The sequence below is a fragment of the Vidua macroura genome, chromosome 30 (assembly GCF_024509145.1).
Source record: "Vidua macroura isolate BioBank_ID:100142 chromosome 30, ASM2450914v1, whole genome shotgun sequence".
Lineage (NCBI taxonomy): Eukaryota > Metazoa > Chordata > Aves > Passeriformes > Viduidae > Vidua > Vidua macroura.
Window position 1 is genome coordinate 1,898,828 of NC_071600.1, and position 25,824 is coordinate 1,924,651.

Here is a 25,824-nt window from a genome sequence, read left to right on the forward strand (position 1 = left end):
GGGGCTGGCAGCAAGGCCGGGCACAGACAAGGAATTGCTGAGCGTGGCCTGCGCTGGCCAGGGCTGACTGTGCCAAAGGCAGAGCTCAGCTGCCCTTGGGGGCTGCAGGAACACTCAGGAGCCCAAAGAGCCTCCATGGCTGTGCTGGAGACCAAGGCTGGAGCAGGGAAATGCAGGGCTGCTGCGCCATGGCGAGGGCATGGAATTCCAGCACACACCTCAGCTCTCGGATGATCCCGGCACCGTGCTGGGCCCTGTTTCAGCCTGGAGCAGAGCAGATGTTGATGGCACAGGAGCCCTGCGGGGCTGGCAGGGACCTGCAGCTTGCAAGGTGCTCTGCTCTCCCTCAGCTCCTCTCTGAGAGATGCAATCCCAGCTCGGCACCTCAGGGCACAAGTGGCACTGCCTGTTCATGGGCACACAGCTGATGTATGCCTGGAAAGGGGCACAGGTGTTAGAACTTGTACATTTCATAATATAGAAGTACATTTTATTATCTGGGTCGCTTGAGTACTTTTAAGAAACAGTAATTTTTTTTCCTCCAGGAACAGGAATATCTTGGAGGTGTAGTGATGGCAGGAGGAGAAATACTGATCCTGCCTTCTACTTGTGTCACCAATATGCTGTTTATTATTTCCTCTCCCTATTCCTTCGGGTGTTTCCAGCTCTCCTGTTTAAATGGCCGTGACTAAGTCCATCTCTTCACTAGACCAGGTGCATCTATGCCCTTCCTGCAGCTCCCAGATTTCCCCCTCCAGATGTTTTCTGGTCATTCAAGTGCCTCTCGACTGACTGGTTTCATGCTTTGAGCTTCAGGGAGTTTTCCAATCTTTCTGAAGTTCAAATAAATATCACATTAGACAACAGTCTCGTTGTGTTGATATCTATCACAGAATTACCTTTTCTTATGTCTCTGTCTAAAACTGTTCCTGTACAGAAATCCCTTGGGGATGGGGGACATGTCAGATGCTGCTGGGACATCCCAGAGAGCTGAGGGAAGAGCTGGGATGGTTATTAAACTGTTCCAATGTTCAACTTGTGTTTGTTGGCAAGAAACCTTTCTGTGCCTCTGAGTGTCACCAGGCCATGAGCCCAAAGGACACAAACCTGGTGAGTTGTGGTTCCCACTGCAGGGGCACTTGGACCTTGGCTCTGCACAGGAGAGCTCTTCATCCACTTTCCCTCTTTTCCTCTCCCTGGGCATGGAGGGAGCTCCTGACTTCAGCCTGTGACTCGTGTGTGCAAAGAGCAAATCTGGGCAGAATCGGGGCAGGGAGGGTTTGGGGGCACCTTGGCATCTGTGCTGGGCACAGAAGGTGTTTTCCATTGCTCTGAGACTGTCTGCTGTGCACAGTGGATTTAATAGCCAGCAGAGGAATGACTTTAGCATTGGATGGAGCTGTGCCTTCCCTTGGCTTTGCTGGCTGACAAGAAATGAACATCCCTCTGTGTCTCGGGCAGCTCCTTCTCCAGGGAAAGCAGGTGGGAGTCGGAGCCAAGGAGCTGAAAGCTGCAGGTGCAGCCTGGGCTGGAGGGAGCTCAGATTTGCACAGGGCTGCTCTGAGTGCCAGGGCTTGGATGGGGGAAATGGTAGGGTGGGGGTAGGGACAGAGTCTGATTGATTGTCAGCCATGAAGGGTCTTGATTTGCATATCTATTCCAACTGCATGAGGAGGTACTTGGATTTAGAATCAATTGGAGATTGCACATATCAATGTATAAACAGGAAAAAAAAAAACAATACAGGACTTAAAAAATCTTTCTCACTGTCTTTTTAAATATAGTGTATTCACTTGCAATAGGCTTCTGAAATCTGTCTAATTAACCACAAAAGATTTGAAAACTTAAATTATTCCCAGAGGCATGGCTTGTCAAGGTGTTCTGAACGTTAATGAGCCCTGGGGCACTGAATTCCTGAACTGAAGAGCTGAAGGCTGGAGAAGCCTCTGGAGCAGTAAAATCCAGCAGCAGCCTCCAAGGTGCTGAGGATGTCAGCAGCCCCCACTGAGGCCATCCCTGCCCAGAGACCGTGGGGGAATGGGCAGACAAGGAGAGCGTCCCTGGGGCTGGGGCAGCAGAACTCAGAGGCAGCAGCGGCTCCAGCTGGGAAATGGAGTGTGGGATGGGGCTGTGAAAGCCCTGCCTGGGCTGTGCCAAGCAGGACACACAAGCCCTGACCCCCATCCCCCAAACAACTCTCTCAAGGAGACATTTAAAAGGAATTGCAATTTTTTGTGTCTTCTGAGCTGGACACGGTGGAGAAATACCAGCAAGACATTCTCAGGAGCTCCAGACAACAAAACAGACTTTGCTGGGAACTTCAGAAAATCAGAGAAACTTTGGTAAAAGGTTTAATAGGACATTCAGTCAACAAAAAAACACTTCTCAAAACATTAACTTGGCCCATTCAACTTCACCAACTCTAAGCCTGTTCAATTTTAAGTTAACCAATATTTGCAAGTGGATAGAAATAGGAGACAGAAGGAGAAAAAGACAAGATCTAGAGAAGCACACACAGAGCTACCAACTCCTGGATTCCAGCAGTGTTCAGATAGAAATTCCAAGAGGAGGTAGGGTCCAGATGTGTGCTTTCCTTGTGGTGAGCCTAAAATACCCCTTGTTGTTCCTGGGCCCTTTCCCCAGGTGGGACTTGGGGTCATTTGGTCACTCAGGAGCTGGGCTGGGGCTCCAGAGGTGGCTGTGGAGCATTGCCTGTGCTGTGCCAGGGACTGGCAGCCACTGCTGGGCTGGGATAGAGGCTCTGGGGGGTTTGGGGTTCCAGGGCAGGGCAAGGCTGGACCTGCCCCTTCCTCCCCCACACACGAAATGTTTCCAGCCAACAATCTCCTCCAGTCTGTCACAACAGGCAGTGTTGGAGGTAAAATCCCATTTCTGGCCATGGGCTCCTTGATGAGAAGGATGGTTCTTTTCCATAGGAAGGAAAGCCCAGAGTCCCAGTGTTTGGAAGGCAGGTGAGAGCCTCACTAGGCCAAGGCCAGCCAGACTTGTGAGGAATGGCAGATTTTGTCTGGGAGCAGTCTTTGGAGATTGGGAATTTTGGAGGTGGAAGCCAATCTTGGCCATGGGCACCTTGAGAAGCAGGACAGTTCTTTCCCATAAAAAAAGAAAAGCACAGACCCCAAATGTTTTAGGGACAGATGGAAAGTGACCTTCATGAAACCATTGCCAGACAGACCTGTCCTGGCAATATTCCCATGGGAACAATGCCGGGAGATAAAGAAATTTGGAGGAGAAATCCCAATTCTGGCCAAGGGTGCCTGGAGGAGAAGGACAGTTCTTTTCCATAGGAAGAAAATCCCAGAGCCCTAGTGTTTCAATAACAGATGAGAAGAGCCCCTCAGCATGCCAAGGTCAGCTGGACCAGTCAGGTGGCCCCTGGGAGGCCAAACCAGCCAGACCTGTTCCGTGTTCCCTTGGTTCCATGGGCCCCCCACAGTGTCACAATGGTCTCTGTGGTTCCCCAGGCCCCACAGTGTCACGTGATTCCTCTGTTCCATGAGGCCCACAATGTCACAATGGACCTTTGGACCCTGGTGGTTTGCGGTGTCACAATGGTCTCATTTGTCTCTACAGTGTCACAATGGACCACTGATGACACGAGGCCCCTCTGTGTCACCCTGGGGCTTTGGTTCCATGCAGCCGTGCAGTGTCAAAATGAACCCTTGGTTTGATGGGATTCCTCTATGTCACCATGGCCCCTTGGTTTCATGAAGCCCTGCAGGGTCACAAAGGTCTCCTTTGGTTGCCCAGTGTCACAATGGACCACTGATGACACGAGGCCCCGCACAATGGGCCTTTGGTTCCATGCAGCCCTGCAGTGTCACAAAGGCCTCTTGGTGCCACAAGGCCCCACAGTGTCACAATGGTCCTCTTGGTTCCGTGGGGACCCCCAGGGTCACAATGGTCTCACTGGTTCCATGAGGCCTCACAGTGTCCCAATGCTTTGCTTATTCCATGGGGCCTCATAGTGTCCCAATGGTCTCCATGATCCCACCAGTCCCCTCAGTGTCTCCATGGTTCCATGGGCCCTGTGCTGGTGCATTCCCCCCTCCCTTCTCAGGTCGCCCTGAGAAATGGAGAAATTTCTCACTGAGAAATTTTGCACTGAGAAATGGAGATGATCCAGAAACATTCTCTAGCTGCTTATAGAATGAGTTGTCCACCTCTTCTTCCTGGTTGGGTGGACGATAACAGACTCCCAGTAGGATGTCAGCCTTGTTGGCCTTCCCCTTAATTCTCACCTGTAGACATTCAGCTTCATACGTTTCAATACCTATGGTGCCAAAACCCTCCCTAATATAAAGGGCCACCCCTCCACCTCTTCTCCCTTTCCCATCTCTCCTGAAGAGCTTGCAGCCATCCAGTGCAGCACTCCAGCTATGTGAGTCATCCCACCACGTTTCTGTGATGGCAATTACATCATAGCTCTGCTGTTGGACCATGGCCTCCAGCTCTTCTTGTTTGTTACCCATGCTGCGTGCATTGGTGTACATGCACCTCAGCTGGGCTGCTGATTTCCCCCCTAACTCAGGCTTACCACCCTTGGGCCTGCTTCCAGACAGCCCAGATGCATCTCCCTCCCCCTTCAGACCTAGTTTAAAGCTCTCTCAACAAGTTCTGCCACTTCATGAGCTAAAATTCTTCTGCCCTTCACAGAAAGATTGAGCCCGTCTGGTCCAAGCAGGCCAGGTGCTGTAAAAGTTGCCCCATGATTAAAGAATCTGAAATTCTGCCGATGACACCAACCCTTGAGCCACTCGTTGATAATGTCAGCTCTCCTCTTGCTTTCACTGTATTTCTCAGACTCCAAAGGGACTGAGGAAAAGACTGTCTGTGCCCCTGTCCTATTAACCACCTGACCCAATGCCATAAAGTCCCTTTTAATTGCCCTGACACTTCTCTTTTCAATCTCATCACTGCCAGCCTGGAGTATCAGCAGTGGGTAATAATCAGAGGGCTGAATCAGCCCAGGCAGTGTCTCAGTGATATCCCATACCCGGGCCCCAGGGAGGCAGCAGACCTCTCTGTGGGGTGGGTCTGGTCACCATATGGGGCCCTCTGTTCCCCTCAGAAGGGAGTCACCCACCACAATTACCCTTCTTTCCTTTTTGATGTCAGAGGTGGTGATCTGTCTCACAGATGAATCATAACTGGGAGGCTCACTGGGCAGATAATTTTCTTCTAAACCATCTGGTTGACTCTCCAGATTCAGGGGATCATACCTAATCTGAAGTGGCACCTGGCTTGGAAGGGGGGAATTGGGAGGAATTTTTATTATTACCTCCATCCTCAAGTAGGTACCCACTCCCACTCCCCTTCATCGGCCAGGTGTTCTTCTATAGCCTGACAGTGGGGGCATGGGAGACAGCAGGAACAAGGAGAGCATTGCTGCCCTGCCAGACCTCATGGAACCAAGGATCCACTGTGACACTGCAGGGCCTTGGGGGACCACGGTGACATTGTGACACTGCAGGGCCCAAGGATCCAAGGGACTTTGTGACACCAAGGGGTCCCATGGAACCAAAGGGACATTGTGACACTGAGAGGCCTCATGGAATCATGGAGACCATTGGGACACTCTGGGGCCTCATGGAACCGTGGTGACACCAAGCTGGGTGTGAGTGTTGATCTGCTGGAGGGCAGGAGGGCTCTGCACAGGGCCCTGGACAGGCTGGATCCAGGGCCCAAATCCAACAAGGTCAGGTTTAACAAGTCCAAGTGCCGGGTCCTGCACTTTGGCCACAACAAGCCCTGCAGCGCTCCAGGCTGGGGACAGAGGGGCTGGAGAGCAGCCAGGCAGAAAGGGACCTGCAGGGACTGATGGAGAGCAGGCTGGACATGAGCCAGCCATGTGCCCAGGTGGCCAAGAAGGCCAATGACTCCTGGCCTGGATCAGGAATGGTGTGGCCAGCAGGAGCAGGGCAGTGATTCTTCCCCTGTGCTCAGCACTGGTTGGGCAGCACCTCGAGTGCTGTGTCCAGTTCTGCCCCCCGCCAAAATTTAGGAAGGACATGGAAGGGCTGGAGCGTGTCCAGAGAAGGGCAACAAGGCTGGTGAGGGGTCTGGAGCACAAGTCCTGTGAGGAGCGGCTGAGGGAGCTGGGGTTGTTGATCCTGGAGAAGAGGAGGCTCAGGGGAGACAAGGCAGTGTCAGGGCACAGGTTGGACTTGATGATCTCCAAGGTCTTTTCCAACCTTGCTGATTCTGGAATCCTCTGAAACCACCCTTGGAGCAGTTGCAGCAGGAGCCCTGGGCCTCCTCTTCAGAAGCTGCAGCAGCCCAGGTCCCTCAGCTTCTCCTCACAGCCCCAAAGCCCATCCTGTCAGTCCTGCAGAGCCTCTGCAGCTCCTCCTCCTTGCCCAGATCAGGGAGCCCCACAGGCAGACACAGCAGCCCAGATGTGCCCCCCTGGCCTGGGCTGCCTCTGGCAAGGGAGCAGCACGAGGCACTGCAGGAGCCTGCAGACAATTCCTGCAGCACCTGTGGGATGATCCTGCTTCCCAAGGGCCGTTCCCATGGTGCCAAGTCAGGAAGTGCAATGGGGAGTGGGGCCAGAGAGGAAAGGGCAAACAGGGATGGGCTGTGTGCAGGGGAGGGAACAGGGCTGGGCAAGAGGAAGAAATTTGTAGCAGGGAAGAGTAAAGAAAGCAAAGGTGAAGCCAAGGAAATGCTCAGGGCAGTTTGGGGGTGGCTGCCAGACAGTTCTGGCTGTGAGCAACAGCGTCTGCAGTGGGCCAGGAAAGTCCCAGCTGATGGGAACAAACTTTCTGGCTGAGTGCAGAGGCCAGGACAAAGCTGAGTGGTTTCCCTGGCGTCCCCCAGCCCTTCCTGGCCCCAGGGGCTGATGGCATTTGTGCTCCCTCAGGTTCATGTCCCCACAGCACCAGCACGGGGGTGCTCCCGCCTGCTGTGTGCAATGCAAACAGGGGCTCCTGAGCCAGCGCTGCCGTGTCTGTGCCTGCAAGGATGCGGCACCTGTGTGAGCTGGGGGAGAGGCCAGGGCTGCAGAGGGGGGATGTTGTTGGCAGCTCCATGAGGACGCTCTGGGACGCTGCCCTGGGCTGTGCAGCGCACTGGGGATGGATCAGCCCCTGCTCTGCTGCTCCTTCCCGTCTCCCCCAGGGCCCTTGCAGAGCACCAGCCGTGCTGTTTGCCCCCAGCCTGCCCACGGCCAGCCTGGGGCTGCTGACGGGGGTTTTCTGTGCTGAGCATTGGCCTGGCCGTGTTCTTGAGAGAGCCTGGGCAAGGAGCCTGGAGCCCCCAGGCCCTGGCCTGAGGCGTCAGCGCTGCCCCAGCAGTGCCCATGGCCTGTCCCTGCTGCAGCCCCGGCACTGCCACCCCCAGGACTGTGCCCGGCCCCGAGAGCACTCAGGCCCTGCAGCAACACCAGGGCCACCAAGGCAGCGGGGCAGGGCCACGGGAGCAGCACTGGCAACTCCAAGTGCTGCTGCTGCTGCTGGGCACAGCTGCTGTGCCAGCACTGATCTGCCCCCAGCTCTGCACACAGACATTGCTGCTGCAGCTCCAGAGAAGGCAACAAAAGGGCAGCTCTGCAGAAAACCCTGCTGGGAGATCCCTGAGTTCCTTTAAAGCCACTTAGAGTGCAGCCCCTCATTGATACAATCTGTGGCACAGGGAATGTGGAGAGAAACAAAATGACAAATGGCACCAAGAATGACATTTCCTTGGGGAGAAGATGATAAAAGTAAAACAAAGCAAAAATGCCCGCAACCAAAGCAATAAGTATCAAAAATGACTTTTATTACAAGTGATTGGCAGAAAATGGCCAATAGTTTAATGTTCCTGAAACCATCCAGTCATCAGTCTCCACACTGCAGCCTTGAGCTCCTGGTTCCTCAGGCTGTAGATGAGGGGGTTCAGGGCTGGAGGCACCACCGAGTACAGAACTGACACTGACAGATCCAGGGATGGGGAGGACATCGAGGGGGGCTTCAGGTGAGCAAATGTACCAGTGCTTAAGAACAGAGAGACCACGGCCAGGTGAGGGAGGCAGGTGGAAAAGGCTTTGTGCCGTCCCTGCTCAGAGGGGATCCTCAGCACAGCCCTGAAGATCTGCACATAGGAGAAAACAATGAACACAAAACAACCAAATAACAAACAGGCACTAACAGCAAGAAGCCCAAGTTCCCTGAGGTGGGATTTGGAGCAGGAGAGCTTGAGGATCTGTGGGATTTCACAGAAGAACTGGCCCAGGGCATTGCCATGGCACAGGGGCAGGGAAAATGTATTGGCTGTGTGCATGAGAGCATTGAGAAAGGCACTGGCCCAGGCAGCTGCTGCCATGTGGGCACAAGCTCTGCTGCCCAGGAGGGTCCCGTAGTGCAGGGGTTTGCAGACGGACACGTAGCGGTCGTAGCACATGATGGTCAGCAGGAAATACTCTGTTTCTGCATAGAAACCAAAAAAAAAGAGCTGAGCAGCACATGCTGTGTAGGAGATGGTGCTGGTGTCCCAGAGGGAATTGTGCATGGCTTTGGGGACAGTGGTGCAGATGGAGCCCAGGTCGCTGAGGGCCAGGTTGAGCAGGAAGAAGAACATGGGCGTGTGCAGGTGGTGGCCGCAGGCTACGGCGCTGATGATGAGGCCGTTGCCCAGGAGGGCAGCCAGGGAGATGCCCAGCAAGAGGCAGAAGTGCAGGAGCTGCAGCTGCCGTGTCTCTGCCAGTGCCAGCAGGAGGAAGTGGCTGATGGAGCTGCTGTTGGACATTTCTTCACTCTGGGCATCATGAAATGTTAAAAAAGGCATTGACAAGATAGGGCCAATTTCTTTGGGTCCGTCCTATGTATTTTATTTGGAATCCTTTCAAAATTACTTCTCTTCCTGTGAGGGAACTTTACTAAACTTTCTTTTTTTTTTTTTTTTTTTTTTTTTTGAGTTGGTGTTTCTGCTGCTGAGTTACTGCCTGATCTTATCTTCAGCATTGCTCTCAGCCTGAACACTGGGGAGCCCAGAGGGAGAACAGGGCTCCCTGTGCCCCAGTTCAGTCAGACCTGCTGGTCCCCACACAGGTGCACTTTGCTCATTTCATCTCCTTTATTTCAGGGTGATTGAACTTAAAACATCCCTGAAAAATAAAGTGGAATTTTGACAGCTCCAATTTCAAAATAAATTTCCCTAATCACTTCTCTCCTTTTTTTTCTTTGTTGTTGAACAGGAAGGGATAGCCATGGTTCCTCTGCCTCTCTGCTGCCTGGAGTTGTGCCTACTGGGAGCTGTTTCTCTCTATCCAAGCCTTGTCCCTGCCAGTGTTGCCAGAGCCCATCCCTGCCCTTGGGGCTCAGCTCTGCCCTGCAGACCCCTTCCAGCACAGGGCACTCCCAGGGGCATCTCCCTTGCAGCAGGGCCTTAAGGGCAGGGCAGACAAACAGAGATGCTGCAAGCCAAGGTGCTGCTGCTGCTGTCCGTAGCTAGAGGAGGGTGAGGAGGCACTTTCTGAGGGAGATCTGAGGCAGATCTGCTGATGCCCAGGGTGACAGTGCAGGAGTCTCAGTGACACAGACAAACCTGACAGCCCCTTTCCCTTCCCTTTAGGAGAAAGCTGACAGCAGCCCTGGCCATGCTGCACCATCTCCACAGCAGGAGGAACCTGCCCTGATGGGGGTCACTCCTTCCACCTCCAACTTCTCCCCTGCACAGTCCATGGGGAGCTGCCAGGCAGGCTGAGAGCTGTCCTGGCAGGTGGCACATCCCCTGGGCTGGCCAAGAGCCCTGAGGGCTGCAGGAGCTGCTCTGCAAGACAGCCCTGGGCCACCCTGGCTGCAGCCCCAGCTTCACCCCCTGCAGCTGTCTCTGGCAGCAGGAGCCCTCCTGCCCTGTCCCTCTGACGGTGCCCAGGGCAGCCCCGCTCTGCAGCACATCCTCCCCAAACCAGAAACGGCAGCAGAGCCATCCTTACAGTCACATCAGTTCTGTCTTGGGTCAGCTTCAGGAGATCCTGGCAGCCAGAGACTGACGGTGTCAGAAGTGGTGAAGATTTTCCATGAATGAGCTCAGAATTTTCCTTCCAGCTGCTTTGAGCCGCTGTCGGCTTCACTGCCTTCAGGTGCCGGCAGGCAGCACCCTCAGCCCCGCTGGGCTGGGAGAGGAGCTGCTCCTCAGGAGAAATGTCTTTTTGAAGCTCTTCTTGGTTTGGCAGGACCTGTCTTTGTGCCAGGAGCCCAGCCCAGCTCAGCAGCACAGACACAGCACCAGGACTTTAATGACCCTCTGGGGCTTTGGTGTTGTTTACACCAGACTCAGTCCCTGAGAGAGTGTTCAAAAAACTTCTCAAGAATTAGAAGTCAGAATCAAACTCCAAAGTTTCTTGAAGTTTTAATGGGTCCCACTGAGAGACACAACTGAGAAAGTGTCCCCAGGTTCCAGGTACAGCAGAACACTGGAGGCACTGATGACAGGTGGGGACAGCAAGGGAAAGGTGTCTCTGGTGCTGAGCAAACCTGGATGTGCTTCAGGAATGCAAAGGGCCAAGGCTGAGCCCCAGCCCCTGGCAAGGCAGATCCTGTCCCTCCCTCATTGCTCAGGGCTCTTCCCGGGATGGGCACTGGCATGTGGGGATGTGCAGTGCCAAGGGCAGGACCATGGGGCGGCCCCTGCCAGGCTGCTGAGCAGGGACAAGGAGGCACTGAGGCCCCAGGGCTGCAAGGGTCACTTGTCCCCTCGTGGCCTCAGGCCCAGGGCCAGCAGCCATGGCCAAAGTGCTGCACAGGTTGGCTCTGTCAGGGCCTTGCAGCTGCTGCACATGCCTGTGCCCTCTGCAGCCCAGGCTGTCCTACGGTGTCCCTGCCCTGCGCCTCTGTCCCTGCAGGCTGTCCTCATCCCCCGGCTGCCCCACCTCGTTGGCCCCTTCCTTTGCTGACAGCTCTGCCTCCTGCCTGCCTCTGCCTGCCCACACAAAGCCTTGGGCTGCTCCAGGCTCCTTCTGGGGACGTGCTGCACCACAGCCCTGCCCTGGGAGGGAAATTCCTTTCTCTTGGTGTCCACTCTGGGCCTCCCCAGGTGCCCTTGGTGCCATTATTTCCTTCTCATGCTTTTATCCTCTATGAAGAAAAGCTCCAGCCTCCCTGAAACCACCCTTCAATCCCTCCCAGGCTACTCCTGTTCTGTCCTCAGTCTCCACACCACTGACCCCAGAGCCCACAGCCTCCACCTGCTGATTATGTGATGAGGCCTCCAAACCCCATCTTGTGAGATTTTTGGGTCCTCTCCAAGGTCTATGAAAACAGAAACTGTGATCAAAGTTATTTTATCCCAAATCTTGCATGGACAGAAGAAGGGTCAATGTCTCAAACTGAATGAAGGTCGATTTTCATTTGTTAGAAGGAGGAAATATTTTACAATGATGAGAGTGGCACAAAACTGCAACTGTTTTTCCAGAGAAGTGGATGCCCCATCACAGGAATTGTCCAAGATCAGGAGCTTTGTGCAACCTGACCCAGTGAAATCCCCTCCCAGAGAATGGAACTCCTGTTGTGTTGGTTCTCTGATTTGCTGGGTGCCCTCACAACGCTCCTGGCCAGAATGTCTGCTGAGGGCAGCCAGGCTGCTGCAGGGGCTGTGACCTCACAGCCATCACCATGGCAGCCCTGTCCCCTGGGCCTGGCTCTCCCCTTTCCTCTGCCCCTGCCTTGTCTCTGCTGGCATGAAGAGTTTTGTCATTAATATCTTGTCCCCAAGGTGCTGGGGCCAATGGCTTCCCAGTCAGGCTCCTGGAGCAGAAGTGGCTTTCCAGAGCCCAGCTAGAAATGAGCCCTGAGGCAGCAGCTCTGCAGTGCTGGCCACCAGGCCGGCTTGCCAAGGGAGGCTTCTGGCCATGCCCTGCAAGCAGCTGCTGCTGCCAAGGTGCCTTTGGTGCCTCAGGCTCTCCCTGGCACAGCTCCCAGCACGGCACTCTGCCCTTGTGCCTGAGGCCTTCCCTGGGCTGGGGCTGGCCTGGGGCTTTTCCTGCAGCGGGACCTGCCCTGCTCCTGGCACAGGAAAGGCAGTTCCTGCTGGACCAGGAGGCTCTGCCTGCAATGGGCTCAAACCACTCCAGCAAGGCCCTCCTTACTTCAAAATTGTTCCCTAGAGCAGAATATTCTAATAATTGTTATTGCTCCTGTAGTGTGGAGTAAATAACTCTGGTAAAGTTCTTTCTTCTAATCATGATCAGAAACAATTAGAGCTGTATTTATATAAATATATCTGGTATTCCATTGTTAATCCTGTGGGAAAATTGCATTAAGGTTCAATTCCACCTGTCCAATCTTTTACACCTTTGACAAATTTTGGGGCTGGGATTGGATCCAGTCTCTCCCAGTCTCCTCTCTTAGGAGGAATTTTAGAAGTCTGCGGGTCCTGCAGGGGTTTGAGGATCCATGATGACTGCTGGGTGTCATTTCTCCACCTCATGACTCAGCAGGAGTTCCTCCAATAAAGAAATAAAGCTTTTGCCTGAAGCTCCCACTCTGCCCATGACAGGAACCCCTGTGAGTGTCTGTCACATCCCAGCTCATTGGCAGCCTGGGGACTCCTGGGATGTCACCATGGAGTCCCCGTGAGTGCCTGTGACAGATCGGTGCCTTTGCAGCCCAAGGTGCCCTGGGATGTCACCATGGAATGGCTGTGACTGCCTCTGACCACACGGCTCTTTACCATCCCCAGAAACCCCTGGGAGGTCTCCATGGAGCCCCTGTGTCTGCCTGTGACATTCCAGGCCTTGAACAGCCTGGAAACTCTTGGAAAGTCCCCACGGAACCCCTCTGAGGGCCTGTGACAAACCTGATTCTTAGCAGGCAAACATCACGAGGAACCCCTGTTGCTGTGGTCAGTTTCCATGGCAACCATCACCAGCCCCTGTTGCTGTGGTCAGTTTCCATGGCAACCATCACCAGCCCCTGTTGCTGTGGTCAGTTTCCATGGCAGCCATCACCAGCCCCCTGTTACTATGGTCAGTTTCCATGGCAACCATCACAGCCCCTGTTGCTATGGGCAGTCCCTGGGCAGCTCCATGGAGACCCCATGCCAGGGGTGGTTGCCATGGACACCAGCTCAGGCCTGGAGCCAGAGCCCATTGCCATGGCAACCATTGGCAGTCCCATCCCCAGGGTCATGGGATCCCAGAGCCACAGAATTGGCTGAGCTGGGAGGGACCCATCAGGATCCTCGAGTCCAACTGCTGGCCCTGCACAGGACACCCCAACAATGCCAGCCTGGGCCTGGCAGCGCTGTCCAAACGCTGCTGGAGCTCAGAGAGCCCTGGAGCTGTGACCCTTCCCTGGGCAGCCTGGGCAGTGCCCCAGCAGCCTCTGGGCAAAAACCTTTTCCTGAGATCCAACCTGAGCCTGCCCCGACTCAGCTGCAGCCGCTCCCTCCACTCCTGTCCCTGGGCACCAGAGTGAAGAGGTTCCCACAGCCCCAGCCAGGGACCCGCTCCCAAGGCTGCTGCCGTGGCCACCAGGGCTGGCACCAGCTGGGATGCTCGGTTTCCACGGGCCGGGGTTCAGGAATGGGATTCCCCAATTTCCTGCTCCCGCTAAAACCGTGCTGCCGCTCGCTGCCCTCCCGCCTCCCATGGAAAGCACAAAAGGCAAAGATCCCGGGCTGGGATAAGAACAATTTACTGGGAACAGCAACGAGACAAGGAACAAACAGAAACAGCAACAATATTGATAAAAGAAGGGATAAGAAAAACTATTTACAGGGAAAACTACATCACCACTGACTGGCTCTTCCCAGCCACGCATTTCCTCCTGCCTGGAACAGACACCCTTCTCCTCAGGGAGAGAGAGAGAGAGAGAGAGAGTCCCTTTCCTGCCCCTGGCAATGACCTGAGGTGGGAGTGAATGTAATGACAGGGCCATGGCCAGACCCTCATGTTCTTCAATCCCAAACCATTTCATTGGCAGGGGTAGGAAAAGGGAATGATCTCTTCCTAGCATGGATCACAAGGAACATGGATCACCAGAGCTCTTCCCAACATGGGCTCTCCCATGGGGGATGGAGCTGGAAAAGTTCATGAAGCTCCTCCTGCAGTTGAGGCACCTGCAGGGCTTCCCTTACTTGTACCTCTGTTCATGTCAGGTCAAGTGAGACCTCCTGGAGAAGCTCTTCCCACACTGGGGACAGTCATAGGGCCTGTCCCTGGTGTGGATGCGCTGGTGCCTGATGAGGTGGGATTTTTGCTTGAAGCTCTTCCTGCAGTGCAGGCAGTGGAAGGGCCTCTCCCCGGTGTGAATCCGCTGGTGCTTGAGAAGAATGGAGCTGGTGTGAAAGCTCTTCTGACACTCAGGACACTCATAGGGCCTCTCCCCAGTGTGGATCCTTTGGTGGATGATCAGGTAGGACCTCTGGCCAAAGCTCTTCCCACATTCCCCACATTTGTATGCCCTTTCCCCAGTGTGGATGTTCTGGTGCCGGATCAAGTGGGACCTTCGGCTGAAGCTCTTCCCACACTGCTCACACATGTATGGCCTTTCCCCAGTGTGGATGATCTGGTGGCGGATCAAGTGGGCCCTTCGGCTGAAGCTCTTCCCACATTCCCCACACTCGTAGGGCCTCTCCCCAGTGTGGATGCGTTGGTGGACGACAACGGCAGAGCTGCAGCTGAAGCCCTTCCCACACTCCCCACACCTGAAAGGCCATTCCCCGGTGTGGATCATCTGGTGTTGTTTCAGATTGTTGCTATTCTTGAAGCTCTTCCCACACTCCAAGCACTTGTAGGGCTTCTCCCCATGGTGAACCTGCTCATGGACCACCAGCTCCGAGCTCTGGCTGCAGCTCTGCCCACCTTCCTGGCACAGGGTGGGTCTTTCCTCCTCAGAACACCCTGGGCTGGGCTTGGAGCCCCTCCTCCTGCAGGATCTCTGGGGATTTTCCTCCCGGTTGGATTCCTGTGACATGGAGCTGCTCAAAACGGCCTCTGCCATGAGGTTCTGCCGTGGGGATTTGTCCTCCCTGGTCTCCATCCTCATCTCCTCGTCTGGGGCAGGAAGGTCAAGGAGAAGATGGGATTTGCCTCCGTGCCAGAGGGAAGGGGAAGGAGATCCCCCCAGTGCGTCCCCAGCAGGACGGCGTCGGCAGTGGGGCCGTCCTGCAGCCGGGGGCCAGGCTGGGCTGGGAGATGGAGCAGGAGAGAGGGGGAAGGGTGCACTGACTTCCTCCTCACCTGCCAGGGTGTCCCAGGGCTCCTTCCTCGTCCTCGCAGCCTCCTCCTCCATGTGGCAAAGGTTTGGGGATGGGAAATTCTGTTCTGGGAAGAAAACAAATGGTGCGCACATTGAGTTTTGTACTGGTTTGGAGCAAAGCAGGGGGAGAGTCTAAGCCAAAATTACAATTTAATGAGAAAATTAGGATCAAAGCAATGATCCAGAAACACTGGCTTAATCTGACAGAGTCACCTGACACCCGGTTGGGCAGGGTGGTGGTAGCAGTCTGATGAAATGGTGGCTGCAGTCCTGTTGGAGTGATGAACGTGATTCTGTCAAAGCAGGAATCCTGTAGAAGGGTCTGGTCTTCCTCTGAAGGTCCAGTGGTGCTGATGGAGCTCTTGTCCTCTGGGAATCCAGTAGGCAAGGTGCTCCTGGTGTTGCAAAGGTGAGATTATATCCAGGCAGGAATGCTTGGTTCCTCCCCCTGGGTGGAGCATCCCACAATGGGATGATGTATTTTTATCAGTCCTGCAGTGACACTCAATGGCCCATGAACAGAAGATGGCCCCTGGAGGGCGTTATCAGGGCTGAGTCATGGCAGAGATAAAGAACACTGCCCCACCTGTTTATCACAGTTCATGAAGATGGTGACTGAAAACACACTTTTGGTTCCATCTTACATTGTCACCTGAAACAGGGAGGCAATCCCTACTCGGGGTGGGGGGTGAAGACCACCCCCCTTACCCAAACTGGCTCAGGTGTAAAACCCCCACCCTGGGAAGGCCCCGCACACAGGGGACAATGTCACACTTGCCCTGCCCCAGGGGAGGTCTCTGTCCCTGTCACTCCCTTGCTCTCCCCCTTTTGCTCTTTCTTTCCATCTCTCTCGCTAGCTCACATTTACTGTTCAATAAAATCCACTTTGGATTTGGTCTCGTTAGTACGTTAATTGGGGCAGAGGCTTCTCTCTAACCATTTTATTAACCAGATGGTGACATTATTTTGGCTCAATGAGTTCAGGGCACTGTTGTCTGACCCCAAGTGCCTTTAACAACAGCATGGTTCCCTCCTCTGCGCAGATTGTGGCTCCTTCTAGAGGAACTCTTGGAAACTTTAACGCAGCTTCCTCTGAGGGACTTGTGGGAGAACTTATGAGGAAAATGGCTGTTGTGGGTTGCCAGTGTAAAGAAAATATTTTTTTGTCCTTCCTTGAAAAGTTTGTTAAAATCATTGGAGGAAAGGGACCAAATGACAAATGCAAGACTGAAAAGGATCATTCACCACAAGTTGAGGAACACAAGGCTGCTAAAAGTCCTACAAGATGCCCAGCTCAAGTAATGAATTCCCAAAAACTCCCGAATTCATAGGTTTGAGAGCTTTGCCAAATGTGGGAATCATTATTTTCTTCGTCCCTGTCACCTTTGTGACAGATACACAGAACTTTCCATTTTTTCACAGAATCTGTATTGGGCCAAATTTCCACTTTCCTTTTATCGGAACCTGCCAGCAGCTGAGCTGGAGCTGTGCAGGAACTGATGAAATTTGCAAGTGCCACAGAATTGCTTCTATTGTCAGTTTATTCATGTTTGGGATTTGTGTTTCCATCACAGGTGACTTGTGGGAAGAGCAAATATTCCTCAAGGCATTTTATGTAGGGTTAAGTTTGATTTCTGCCGAGTTTATTTTGTCTGGTGCCCAGGGATGTTCGAGGGGTCTCTGTGCCTCTTGCCCTGGGGGATGCTTGGGAGGGGCTTGGATGGGTTGTCCCTGTCCCTGTCAGCCCAGGCCATTCCCCAGGGGGTCTCCATCGTTCTCACCCCAGGGAATGCCTGGGGGGTCTCCCTCCCTCTCACCCTGTGCCAGGGGCTGCTCAGGGCAATCTCTCTCCCTCTCAGCCCAGGGGATGCTCGGGGGTCTCTGTCCTCTCACCCTGGGGAATTCTCAGGGGGTCTCCATCCCTCTGGCCTCAGAGAATGCCTGTGCAGGGCTGGGGACCAGGGGCTCTGTGTCCCTCTCACCACTGAGGGTGCTCGGGGCTGGGGGGGCTCTCCGACCTTCTCATCCCTGGGGAGGCCAGGGGGGTCTCTGTCCCTCTCAACCCTGGTGTGACCCTGCCCAAACATCATCGGGGTCAGAGGGACAGAGACACCCCCAATCCCCCAGAAGGGCTGAACCTGGGATTTGGTTTGGACTGAGGATTTAGGAAGGGGCTGGAATTGGGGCTGGGGTTGGAGCTGGGGCTGAGATTTGGATTAGAGCTGGGCTTGGGGTTAAGGCTAGACATGGGATTGGCTTTAGGGCTGGGGTTGGGATTGGGTCTGGGGCTAGATGAGTCTGGCACTGGGATGAGATTAAATACAGAACTGTGAGTGTGTCTAAACATGGAGTGAGATTGAGACCAGGATCAGGGTCAGGTTTGGGACTGAGCGCACGCAGAGCGGGACAGGGGGGATGTCACTGCAGGATGTCCCTGGCATGGTCCCAGCCCTCCTCAGGGGTCAGAAAACAGTGCCTAAAATCTCTGCAAAATAATGCTGCAATCTGGTTAACAAAATTGTTAGAGTTGCCTCTGCCCCAATTAAGGTGCTAACGAGACCAAATCCCAAGTGGATTTTATTGAACAGTTAATGTGAGGTAAAGAGAGAGATGGAAAGAAAGAGAAGAGAGGGGAGGCCAAGGGAGTGACAGGGACAGAGACCTCCCCTGGGGCAGGGCAAGTGTGACATTGTCCCCTGTGTGCGGGGCCTTCCCAGTGTGGGGGTTTTACACCTGAGCCAGTTTGGGTAAGGGGGGTGGTCTTCACCCCCCACCCCGAGCAGGGATTGCCTCCCTGTTTCAGGTGACAATGTAAGATGGAACCAAAAGTGTGTTTTCAGTCACCATCTTCATCAACTGTGATAAACAGGTGGGGCAGTGTTCTTTATCTCTGCCATGACTCAGCCTTGATAACGCCCTCCAGGGGCCATCTTCTGTTCATGGGCCATTGAGTGTCACTGCAGGACTGATAAAAATACATCATCCCATTGTGGGATGCTCCGCCCAGGGGGAGGAACCAAGCATTCCTACCTGGATATAATCTCACCCTTGCAACACCAGGACCACCTTGCCTACTGGATTCCCAGAGGACAAGAGCTCCATAAGCACCACTGGACCTTCAGAGGAAGACCAGACCCTTCTACAGGATCCCTGCTTTGACAGAATCATGTTCATCACTCCAACAGGACTGCAGCCACCATTTCATCAGACTGCTACCACCACCCTGACCAACGGGGTGTCAGGTTATATCCTGACTCTGTCAGATTAAGCCAGTGTTTCTGGATCATTGCCGTGATCCTAATTTTCTTATTAAATTGTAATTCCGGCATAAGTTCTCGCCCTGCTTTGCTCCAAACCAGTACAAAACTCAATGTGTGCACAATTTGTTTTCTTCCCAGAACAGAATTTCCCATCGCCAAACATTCACCACATGGAGGTGGAGGCTGCAAGGATGAGGAAGGAGCCCTGGGACCCCCAGGCAGGTGAGGAGGAAGTCAGTGCCCCTTTCCCCCTCTCTCCTGCTCCATCTCCCCTATGTCCTCCATGGCCCCTGGCTGCAGGACAACCCCGCTGCCGACGCCGTCCTGCCGGGGACGCACTGGGGGGATCTCCTTCCCCTTCCCTCTGGCACGGAGGCAAATCCCATCCTCTCCTTGTCCTTCCTGCCCCAGACAAGGAGCTGAGGATGGAGACCAGGGAGGACAAATCCCCACAGGAGAACCTCGTGGAAGAGGCTGTTTTGAGCAGCTCCACAGCACAGGAATCCAACGGGGAGGAAAATCCCAAGATATCTCACAGGAGGAAGGGCTGCAAACCCAGCCCAGGGTGCTCTGAGGAGGAAAGACCCACCCTGTACCAGGAAGGTGGACAGAGCTCCAGCCAGAGCTCGGAGCTGGTGGTCCATGAGCAGCTCCATGATGGGGAGAAGCCCCACAAGTGCTTGGAGTGTGGGAAGAGCTTCAGGTGGAGCAACAACCTGATCTGCCACCAGATGATCCACACCGGGGAATGGCCCTATGAGTGTGGGGAGTGTGGGAAGGGCTTCAGCTGCAGATCCAAACTCGTCATCCACCAACGCATTCACACTGGGGAGAGAACCTACAAGTGTGGGGAATGTGGGAAGAGCTTCAGCCGAAGGTCCCACTTGATCCGCCACCAGATCATCCACACTGGAGAATGGCCATACAAATGTGGGGAATGTGGGAAGAGCTTCAGCCAGAGGTCCCAGCTGATCATCCACCAAATGGTCCACACTGGGGAGAGGCCCTACAAGTGTCCTGAGTGTCAGAAGAGGTTTCAGAGCAGCTCCCATCTCCTCCGGCACCAGCGGATTCACACCGAGGAGAGGCCCTTCCTCTGCCCTGACTGCGGGAAGGGCTTCAAGCACAGCTCCACCCTCGTCACCCACCAGCGCATCCACACCGGGGAGAGGCCCTACGAGTGTGGGGAATGTGGGAAGGGCTTCTTCAGCAGCTCTGCCTTGATCAAACACCAACGGACCCACCGCTAAGGGAAGCCCCCTGCAAGTGCCCCAACTGCAGGAAGAGCTTTGTGCACTGCTCCAACTCCATCCTCCATGGGAGGACCCACGTAGGTCAGAGCCCCTGTGACCCACATTCCCTGTGATCCATGTTGAGAAGACACCTGGCTGGTTTTCATTTTGGTTTGGCCTTAGTATTCTTCCGATCTTCATCCCGTAAAAACACCTGAAATAGGACCAAAAAGAAAGAAATTTCTCAGAGATGTCTAAAGTCTCACCATTTCACAGCTAATTTAAGGTGAATATCTGGTTTGGGAACATATTATGAAAGATTTCTTGGTCCTTGGGGGATTTTGGGCAGTGTTCTTCATCTCTCTGCATTCCAAACAACAAATAATAGTCCCACTGAAAACAACGCAATCTTACCCCAAAAAGTCTCAATCACATCTAAATATGGCTTGTTCCCACCTCAAAAAAACCCAATCCCATGATAAAATTACTCAATTCCTTAGCCTCTAGGGTGAGATGGGGTTGGAAGAAGATTGGGAGAAGTGGGATCCAAATTTGGAGCAGTGGGATTGGGGTTCTGTGGGACTGGGTGGGTGGGATGTATTTTAGCAGTAAATAAAACTTTCAGAATTATTTATTCCTGTCCCATTCATTGTCCATCAGTTCTGGTTTGTTTTCACAAGTGCCGCCTTCTCAGCTGTTTGTGTTTGTGTCCTCCTTTCTCTCCTGCCTTTCTCTGCCTGCTCTGTTTCTCTCTCAGTGCCTCCCTTGACCCAGGGCAGCTCCCACCAAAGGCCCTGCCCTGATTTCATTCCCAATCCAGGAGCTACAACCACCATGGGTGAAGTTATGAAGGCTGGCAGGGAAATGTCACTGTAGGATCTTGCTCCACTTGGCTTTTGGCTCTTCCATAAGAGCTTTGCCTTCAGGGGCAGGAAGATCTTTTCCTGGCTGGGAACTGGAATTCCAGCCCCTGGGAGCATGTGCCATGGATCCCAGAGGGGCATTCCCGAGGCTCCCAGGGTGCTGCTCCTGCCGTGCCTCCCAAGGAGCTGTGCAGGCCCAGGGGACAAGGTGCAGCAGCTGTGTTGGTTCTGCAGTGCCACAAGGGCCCCTGGTTCCATGAGTTTCCGCACTGCCAACAGCGGTTCCTGGGTTCCCATGGTGCCCTGCTGTGTCACCATGGATATTTGGTGGCATGAAGTTCCTCAGTGTCACAATGGCCTACCTGGCTCCATGAGCTTCCGCAGTGTCCAAATGGCCTCCTTGGATGGGCAGTGTCACCATGGGCCATTGGCTCCATGCAGCCCCTCTGGTTTACCATGGGCTCCTTGGTTCCATGAGGTTCTGGGGGTGTCTCCATGGTCTCCTTGGATCCACAGTGTCACAATGGACCACGTAAAACCTTTATCATGGCATTGACTTCATTAACTTAGCTCATTTAACCTAAAAACCTTTAAGCCTTAAGATGATAAGTTACCTAAAAATGTTCCAGGTAAGTTGGATTAGAAGGAGAAGAAATAGAGAACAACAGAAAGGCAGAAGATCTATAGAAAGACGCACACACAGTCACCAACTGCTCGGGTTCCAGCATCGCCAACAGAGGAACCCCAGGAGAAGGCAGGAGCCAGACCATGGGCTGGCCTCGAGCTCCGGCTTTTAACCCCCTGGGCCTCCATGGGCCCGCCCCTGGGGTGGGACTGCCAGGTGATTGCCCAATCAGAGTCAGGGTAGGCACCAGCTGCTGGTGATTGATTGACAGCTCAGCCAATCAGAGCTGGGTTAGCACTGCCTGCTGTGTGATTGATTGACAGCTCAGCCAATCAGAGATGGGTTGGCACCGCCCCTGCTGTGTGATTGACAGCTGTGCCAGGTCAGGGCTGGGGGCGGGGCTCTGTCCCAGCACAAACCAAGGCCTGACCCGGCCCTGGCCCCACACGGGCATTCCGAGCATCCCAAGGGGTCTCGGGACATCGATCTCATCCAGCCTCTGACAGTGACCACGGTGACACTGGGGAACCTCATGGAGCCATGGGTCAGTTGTGACAATGCAGGCCCAAGGACACCACGGTGACACTGTGGAACCTCATGGAACCAAGGGGCCATTGTGACACTGGCCTGACTCATGGAATCACCATTGTGAAACTCGGTGGCCCCAAGGAACCAAGGGTCCGTGGTGACCTTGTGGAGCCCGCAGTGTCACAGAGGAGCCGTTGTGACACAGCGAGGGCGCATGGAGCCGAGGGGCCATTGTGACACATCAGGGCTTTGTGGAACCACAAAGCCATTGTGACATTGCAAGGCCTCATGGAAGCATGGGGCCATTGTGACACTGCAGAAGCAAGGGGGACATTGTGACACTCCAGGGCCTCATGGAACCAAGGAGACCATTGTGACACTGTGGGGTCCCACGAAACCAAGGGAACATGGAACAGGTCTGGCTGGCTGGGGCTCCTGGGGACCACCTGTGTTGTGGTTTGACATGGAAGTGAATTTTTTCCAGGAAGTTGGGTCAAAACAATCAATGGTCAGGTTTGGATATTGGCACCTGGAGTGACCACTGAAAGTATGGACACGCCTCTGAGAACACAGGGGGTTAAAAGCAAGAACTCCCAGGGGAACTGTCTCTTTAATTCCGGTCGTCAGAGAGTGCAGACTCTCCCCCGCCCAGCCTTAGGCTGGGTGGGGGAGGGGAAGCCACGAGGCCTTGTCCAGGTAGGCCGAGGGGGCTGAGGGTCTGGAACCGAGCCAGCTCCTGGACGGAAGGGTGGAGAGAAGCGGAGATGCCTTTGTTTCCCCCCCCCCACAGAGGGAAAGCGACAGAGAGCCTGGCGGCACCTGGAAATTTGCCGGCAGATGTGAAGGAGAAGGGGGGGGATGATGTCCAGCGTCCAGGGAGTCTGAACTTTTAATCCTTTCCAGGAAATGAGGGCTTTGTAAAATATTACTCCTCCTTGATTTGTAGTGGAAGAGAGACAGTCCGGGACCTGAGATGTTAGAAGAAGAAATATTTACGTGGGAGGAGATGATGAAGTAGCTTTTGGCTGGACTTTTCTTGTTAGCCATGGACTGAACCAAAATCTCCTGCAATAGAGACTGCATTTTAGGGGGATGCAGTGGTGACCCAAGGAGACCTGCTTCAGCTTCTAACAGCACAGGAATGGCAAGAACAGAAGAAAGCTGAGGAGGGAATGGTGATGCCCTCTGTCTTCGGGAAGAAGATGATTTTCTGTTCTTGGACCCTTGGCCCCAGGGGAAAATGGGGGGGACTGTAGTCCCAGGATGAGAAGCTGAACTGTTGTATCTTTGGGTCCGTGGCAAAGCATCCTTAAAGGAGCCCTATGAGCCGTCTGTCTATGCACGGTGGTGAGAGCACTGTGAGATGGAAAGGAGAGTGTCACACTGGCAGATTTTCTCCAGGCGGTTGCCATGTGTGACAGGGAAACACAGGGGGGCAGCTGTGTTTCCTGGGGGATCTGTGTTGCAAGAGGGACTTCTCTCTCCCTTGATAGCTTGAGTATTGATTATCTGAAGGGTGGTAATTTGATCAGGAATCCTGGGTGATGTTTCATGGTGGGTGTTTTAGGAATTGGGAGGAGGAGGGGTGTTTTAAAAGGTCTTCATCCTGGATTTAGTTTATGTGTTTTCGGTAGTAGTAGTAGTTTAATAAAGTTTTTTTTTTCCCTTTGTTATTAAGCTTGGGCCTGCTCTGCTCTGTTCCTGATAACATCTCACAGCATTTATTTGGGGAAGATGCATTTTCATGGGGGCGCTGGCATTGCGCCAGTGTCAAACCATGACAGTGTCAGCAAGTTCTCTTCACAGTGCAGTCAGACAAAACAATCCTTTTCCAGCCCGAGAACCAAGGACACCGCTGCAGCTTCAGGCCCAAAAAGTGAAAACAACAGCGAATTGAGGAGAGCGGACTGGGAGGGTGGGACTGCGAAACCTGAAGGTGTAATTGGACAATTAACCCCAATATGGAAATGAACCAAAACTTATAAAAGTGTGCAAACGTGTGACCTGTCGTCCATCCTGGGTGTACCCTCAGCCAGGCCCTTGTACTGCCCAAGGTGGATCCTTTGAAGGCCTTTTTAATAAATCCCTCCTTTATTCCTGTCACACTGTCCAGCCTCTGCTCCAGGTGGCCTCTCAAGGCATCAAGGCCTGGCTGGCTGGGCCACCTGGGGGCCACCTGACAGGTCCAGCTGACCTTGGCATGTCAAGGGCTGCTGCTTGTCAGCCCCTGGGGCACTGGGGCTCTGTGCTCTCCTTCCTGTGGAAAGAACTGTCCTTCTCCTCCAGGTGCCCACGGCCAAAATTTGGATTCCTCCTCTTATTTTGCTTCTATGCAAAGATTGTTCCCAGATGAAATCTGCCAGGACAGACAGATCTGGCTGGCTTGGCCACCCGGGGGCCACCTCTCATCTGCCTTTGAGGCACTGGGACCCTGTGCTTTTCTTTCTTATGGGAAAAAAGCACCTTTCACATCCAGGCACCCATGGCCAAAGCTGGGAATCTGCCTCCACGATTCCCTATATCCAAGGATTTCTCCCAGATGAAAGCTTCCAGGAGAGACAAGTCTGGCTGGCCTTGGTTTCCAGAGAGCTGATTCTTATCTGCCTTTGAAACACTGGGGCTCTGTGCTTTCCTTCCTGATGAAGAGAACTCTTCTTCCCGCACACGTGCCCATGGCCAAAACTGAGATTCTACCTTCAAAATTCCAAATATCCAAGGATTTCCCCCAGATGAAAGGTGCCAGGAAAGACAGGTCTGACTCTCTTGGCCTATGGTGACCACCTCTCATCTTCTTCCAAAACACCTGGGCTTTGTGCTTTTCTTTCCTATGGGAAAAACCATCCATCTCGACCAGATGCCCATGGCCAAAGTTGGGAATGTTACTCCAGAATTCCCTAGATCCAAGGATTTCTCAGTGACAAAAGCTGCCAGGACAGAGAGGTCTGGCTGGCTTGGCCTCCCAGGAGCCACCTCTCTCCTCTTCTGCCCCTGAAACTCTTGGGCTCCGTGCTTTCATTCCTGTGGAAAAGAACCATCCTTCTTACCAATGCAGAAATGGCCAAAATTGGGATTCCACCTCCAAAATTCCTTATATCCAAGGGTTGCTTTCAGACAAAAAAATACCAGAACAGAGAGGTCTGGCTGCCCTTGGCCTGTGGTGGCCTCTTTTCATCTGGCCCTGAAACGCTGGTGTTCCGTGCTTTCCTTCCTATGGAAAAGAACCGTCCTTCACCTCCAGGCAACCAGGTCCGAAACTGGTATTCCACCTCTAAAATTCCCTATATCCAAGGACAAAATCTGCCAGCACCATCTGATCTGGCTGCCCTTGGCCTCTGGTGGCTGCGGCTCATCCGCCCCTGGAACACTGGGGCTGGGTTGTTCCCTTCCTATGGAAACCACGGTGACACTGTGAGGACCTGGTGGAACCATGGAGACCATTGTGACACTTTTGGGGCCATGGTGACACAGCGGGGCTTCATGGACCCAGAGACCATTCTGACTCTGTGGGGCCTGATGGAACCATGGAGACCATGAGGACCCTTCAGGGCCTCGTGTCACCAAGGGGGCATTGTGACACCTCAGGGCCTCCTGGGAGAAAGGGACCATTGGGACACTGTGGGGCTCCATGGAACCGAGGGAACATGGAACAGGTCTGGCTGGCTCAGCCTCCCAGGGGCCCCATCTCTCATCTTTTACTTTTGAAACACTTGGGCTCAGTGTTTTCCTTGCTATGGAAAAGAACCATCCTTCTTATCCACACAGAAATAGCCAAAATTGGGGTTCGACCTCCCAAATTCCCTACATCCAAGGGTTGCTTTCAGACAAAAGCTACCAGGACAGAGAGGTCTGGCTGCCTTAGGCCTCTGGTGGCCACCCTTCATCTGCCCCTCAAACACCAGTGTTCCATGCTTTCCTTCCTTGGAAAAGAACCATCCTTCTCCTCAGGGTGCCCATGTCTGAAATTGCGATTCCACCTCCCAAATTCCCTATATCCAAGGGTTGCTCCCAGGCAAAATCTGCCAGTACCGTCAAGTCTGGCTGGCCTTGGCCTCTGGTGGCTGCCCCTGCCACACTGGGGCTCGGTTCTTTCCTTCCCATGGAGATCCCTGGGAC

General features: G+C 53.8%; 1 protein-coding gene and 2 pseudogenes across 1 annotated transcript; 1 reads left to right on the top strand and 2 right to left on the bottom strand.

Annotated features, from left to right (window-relative positions):
* The window catches only part of LOC128820668 (uncharacterized), a 1,438,581-nt pseudogene that overhangs the window by 1,319,897 nt on the left and 92,860 nt on the right, over window positions 1-25,824 (bottom strand).
* The window catches only part of LOC128820667 (uncharacterized), a 2,212,279-nt pseudogene that overhangs the window by 780,409 nt on the left and 1,406,046 nt on the right, over window positions 1-25,824 (top strand).
* Window positions 7,762-9,174, bottom strand: LOC128820685 (olfactory receptor 14J1-like). The gene has a single exon (XM_054001500.1). It carries the CDS (start codon window positions 8,785-8,787, stop codon window positions 7,816-7,818), a length of 972 nt encoding a protein of 323 aa, XP_053857475.1. The 5' UTR covers window positions 8,788-9,174; the 3' UTR covers window positions 7,762-7,815.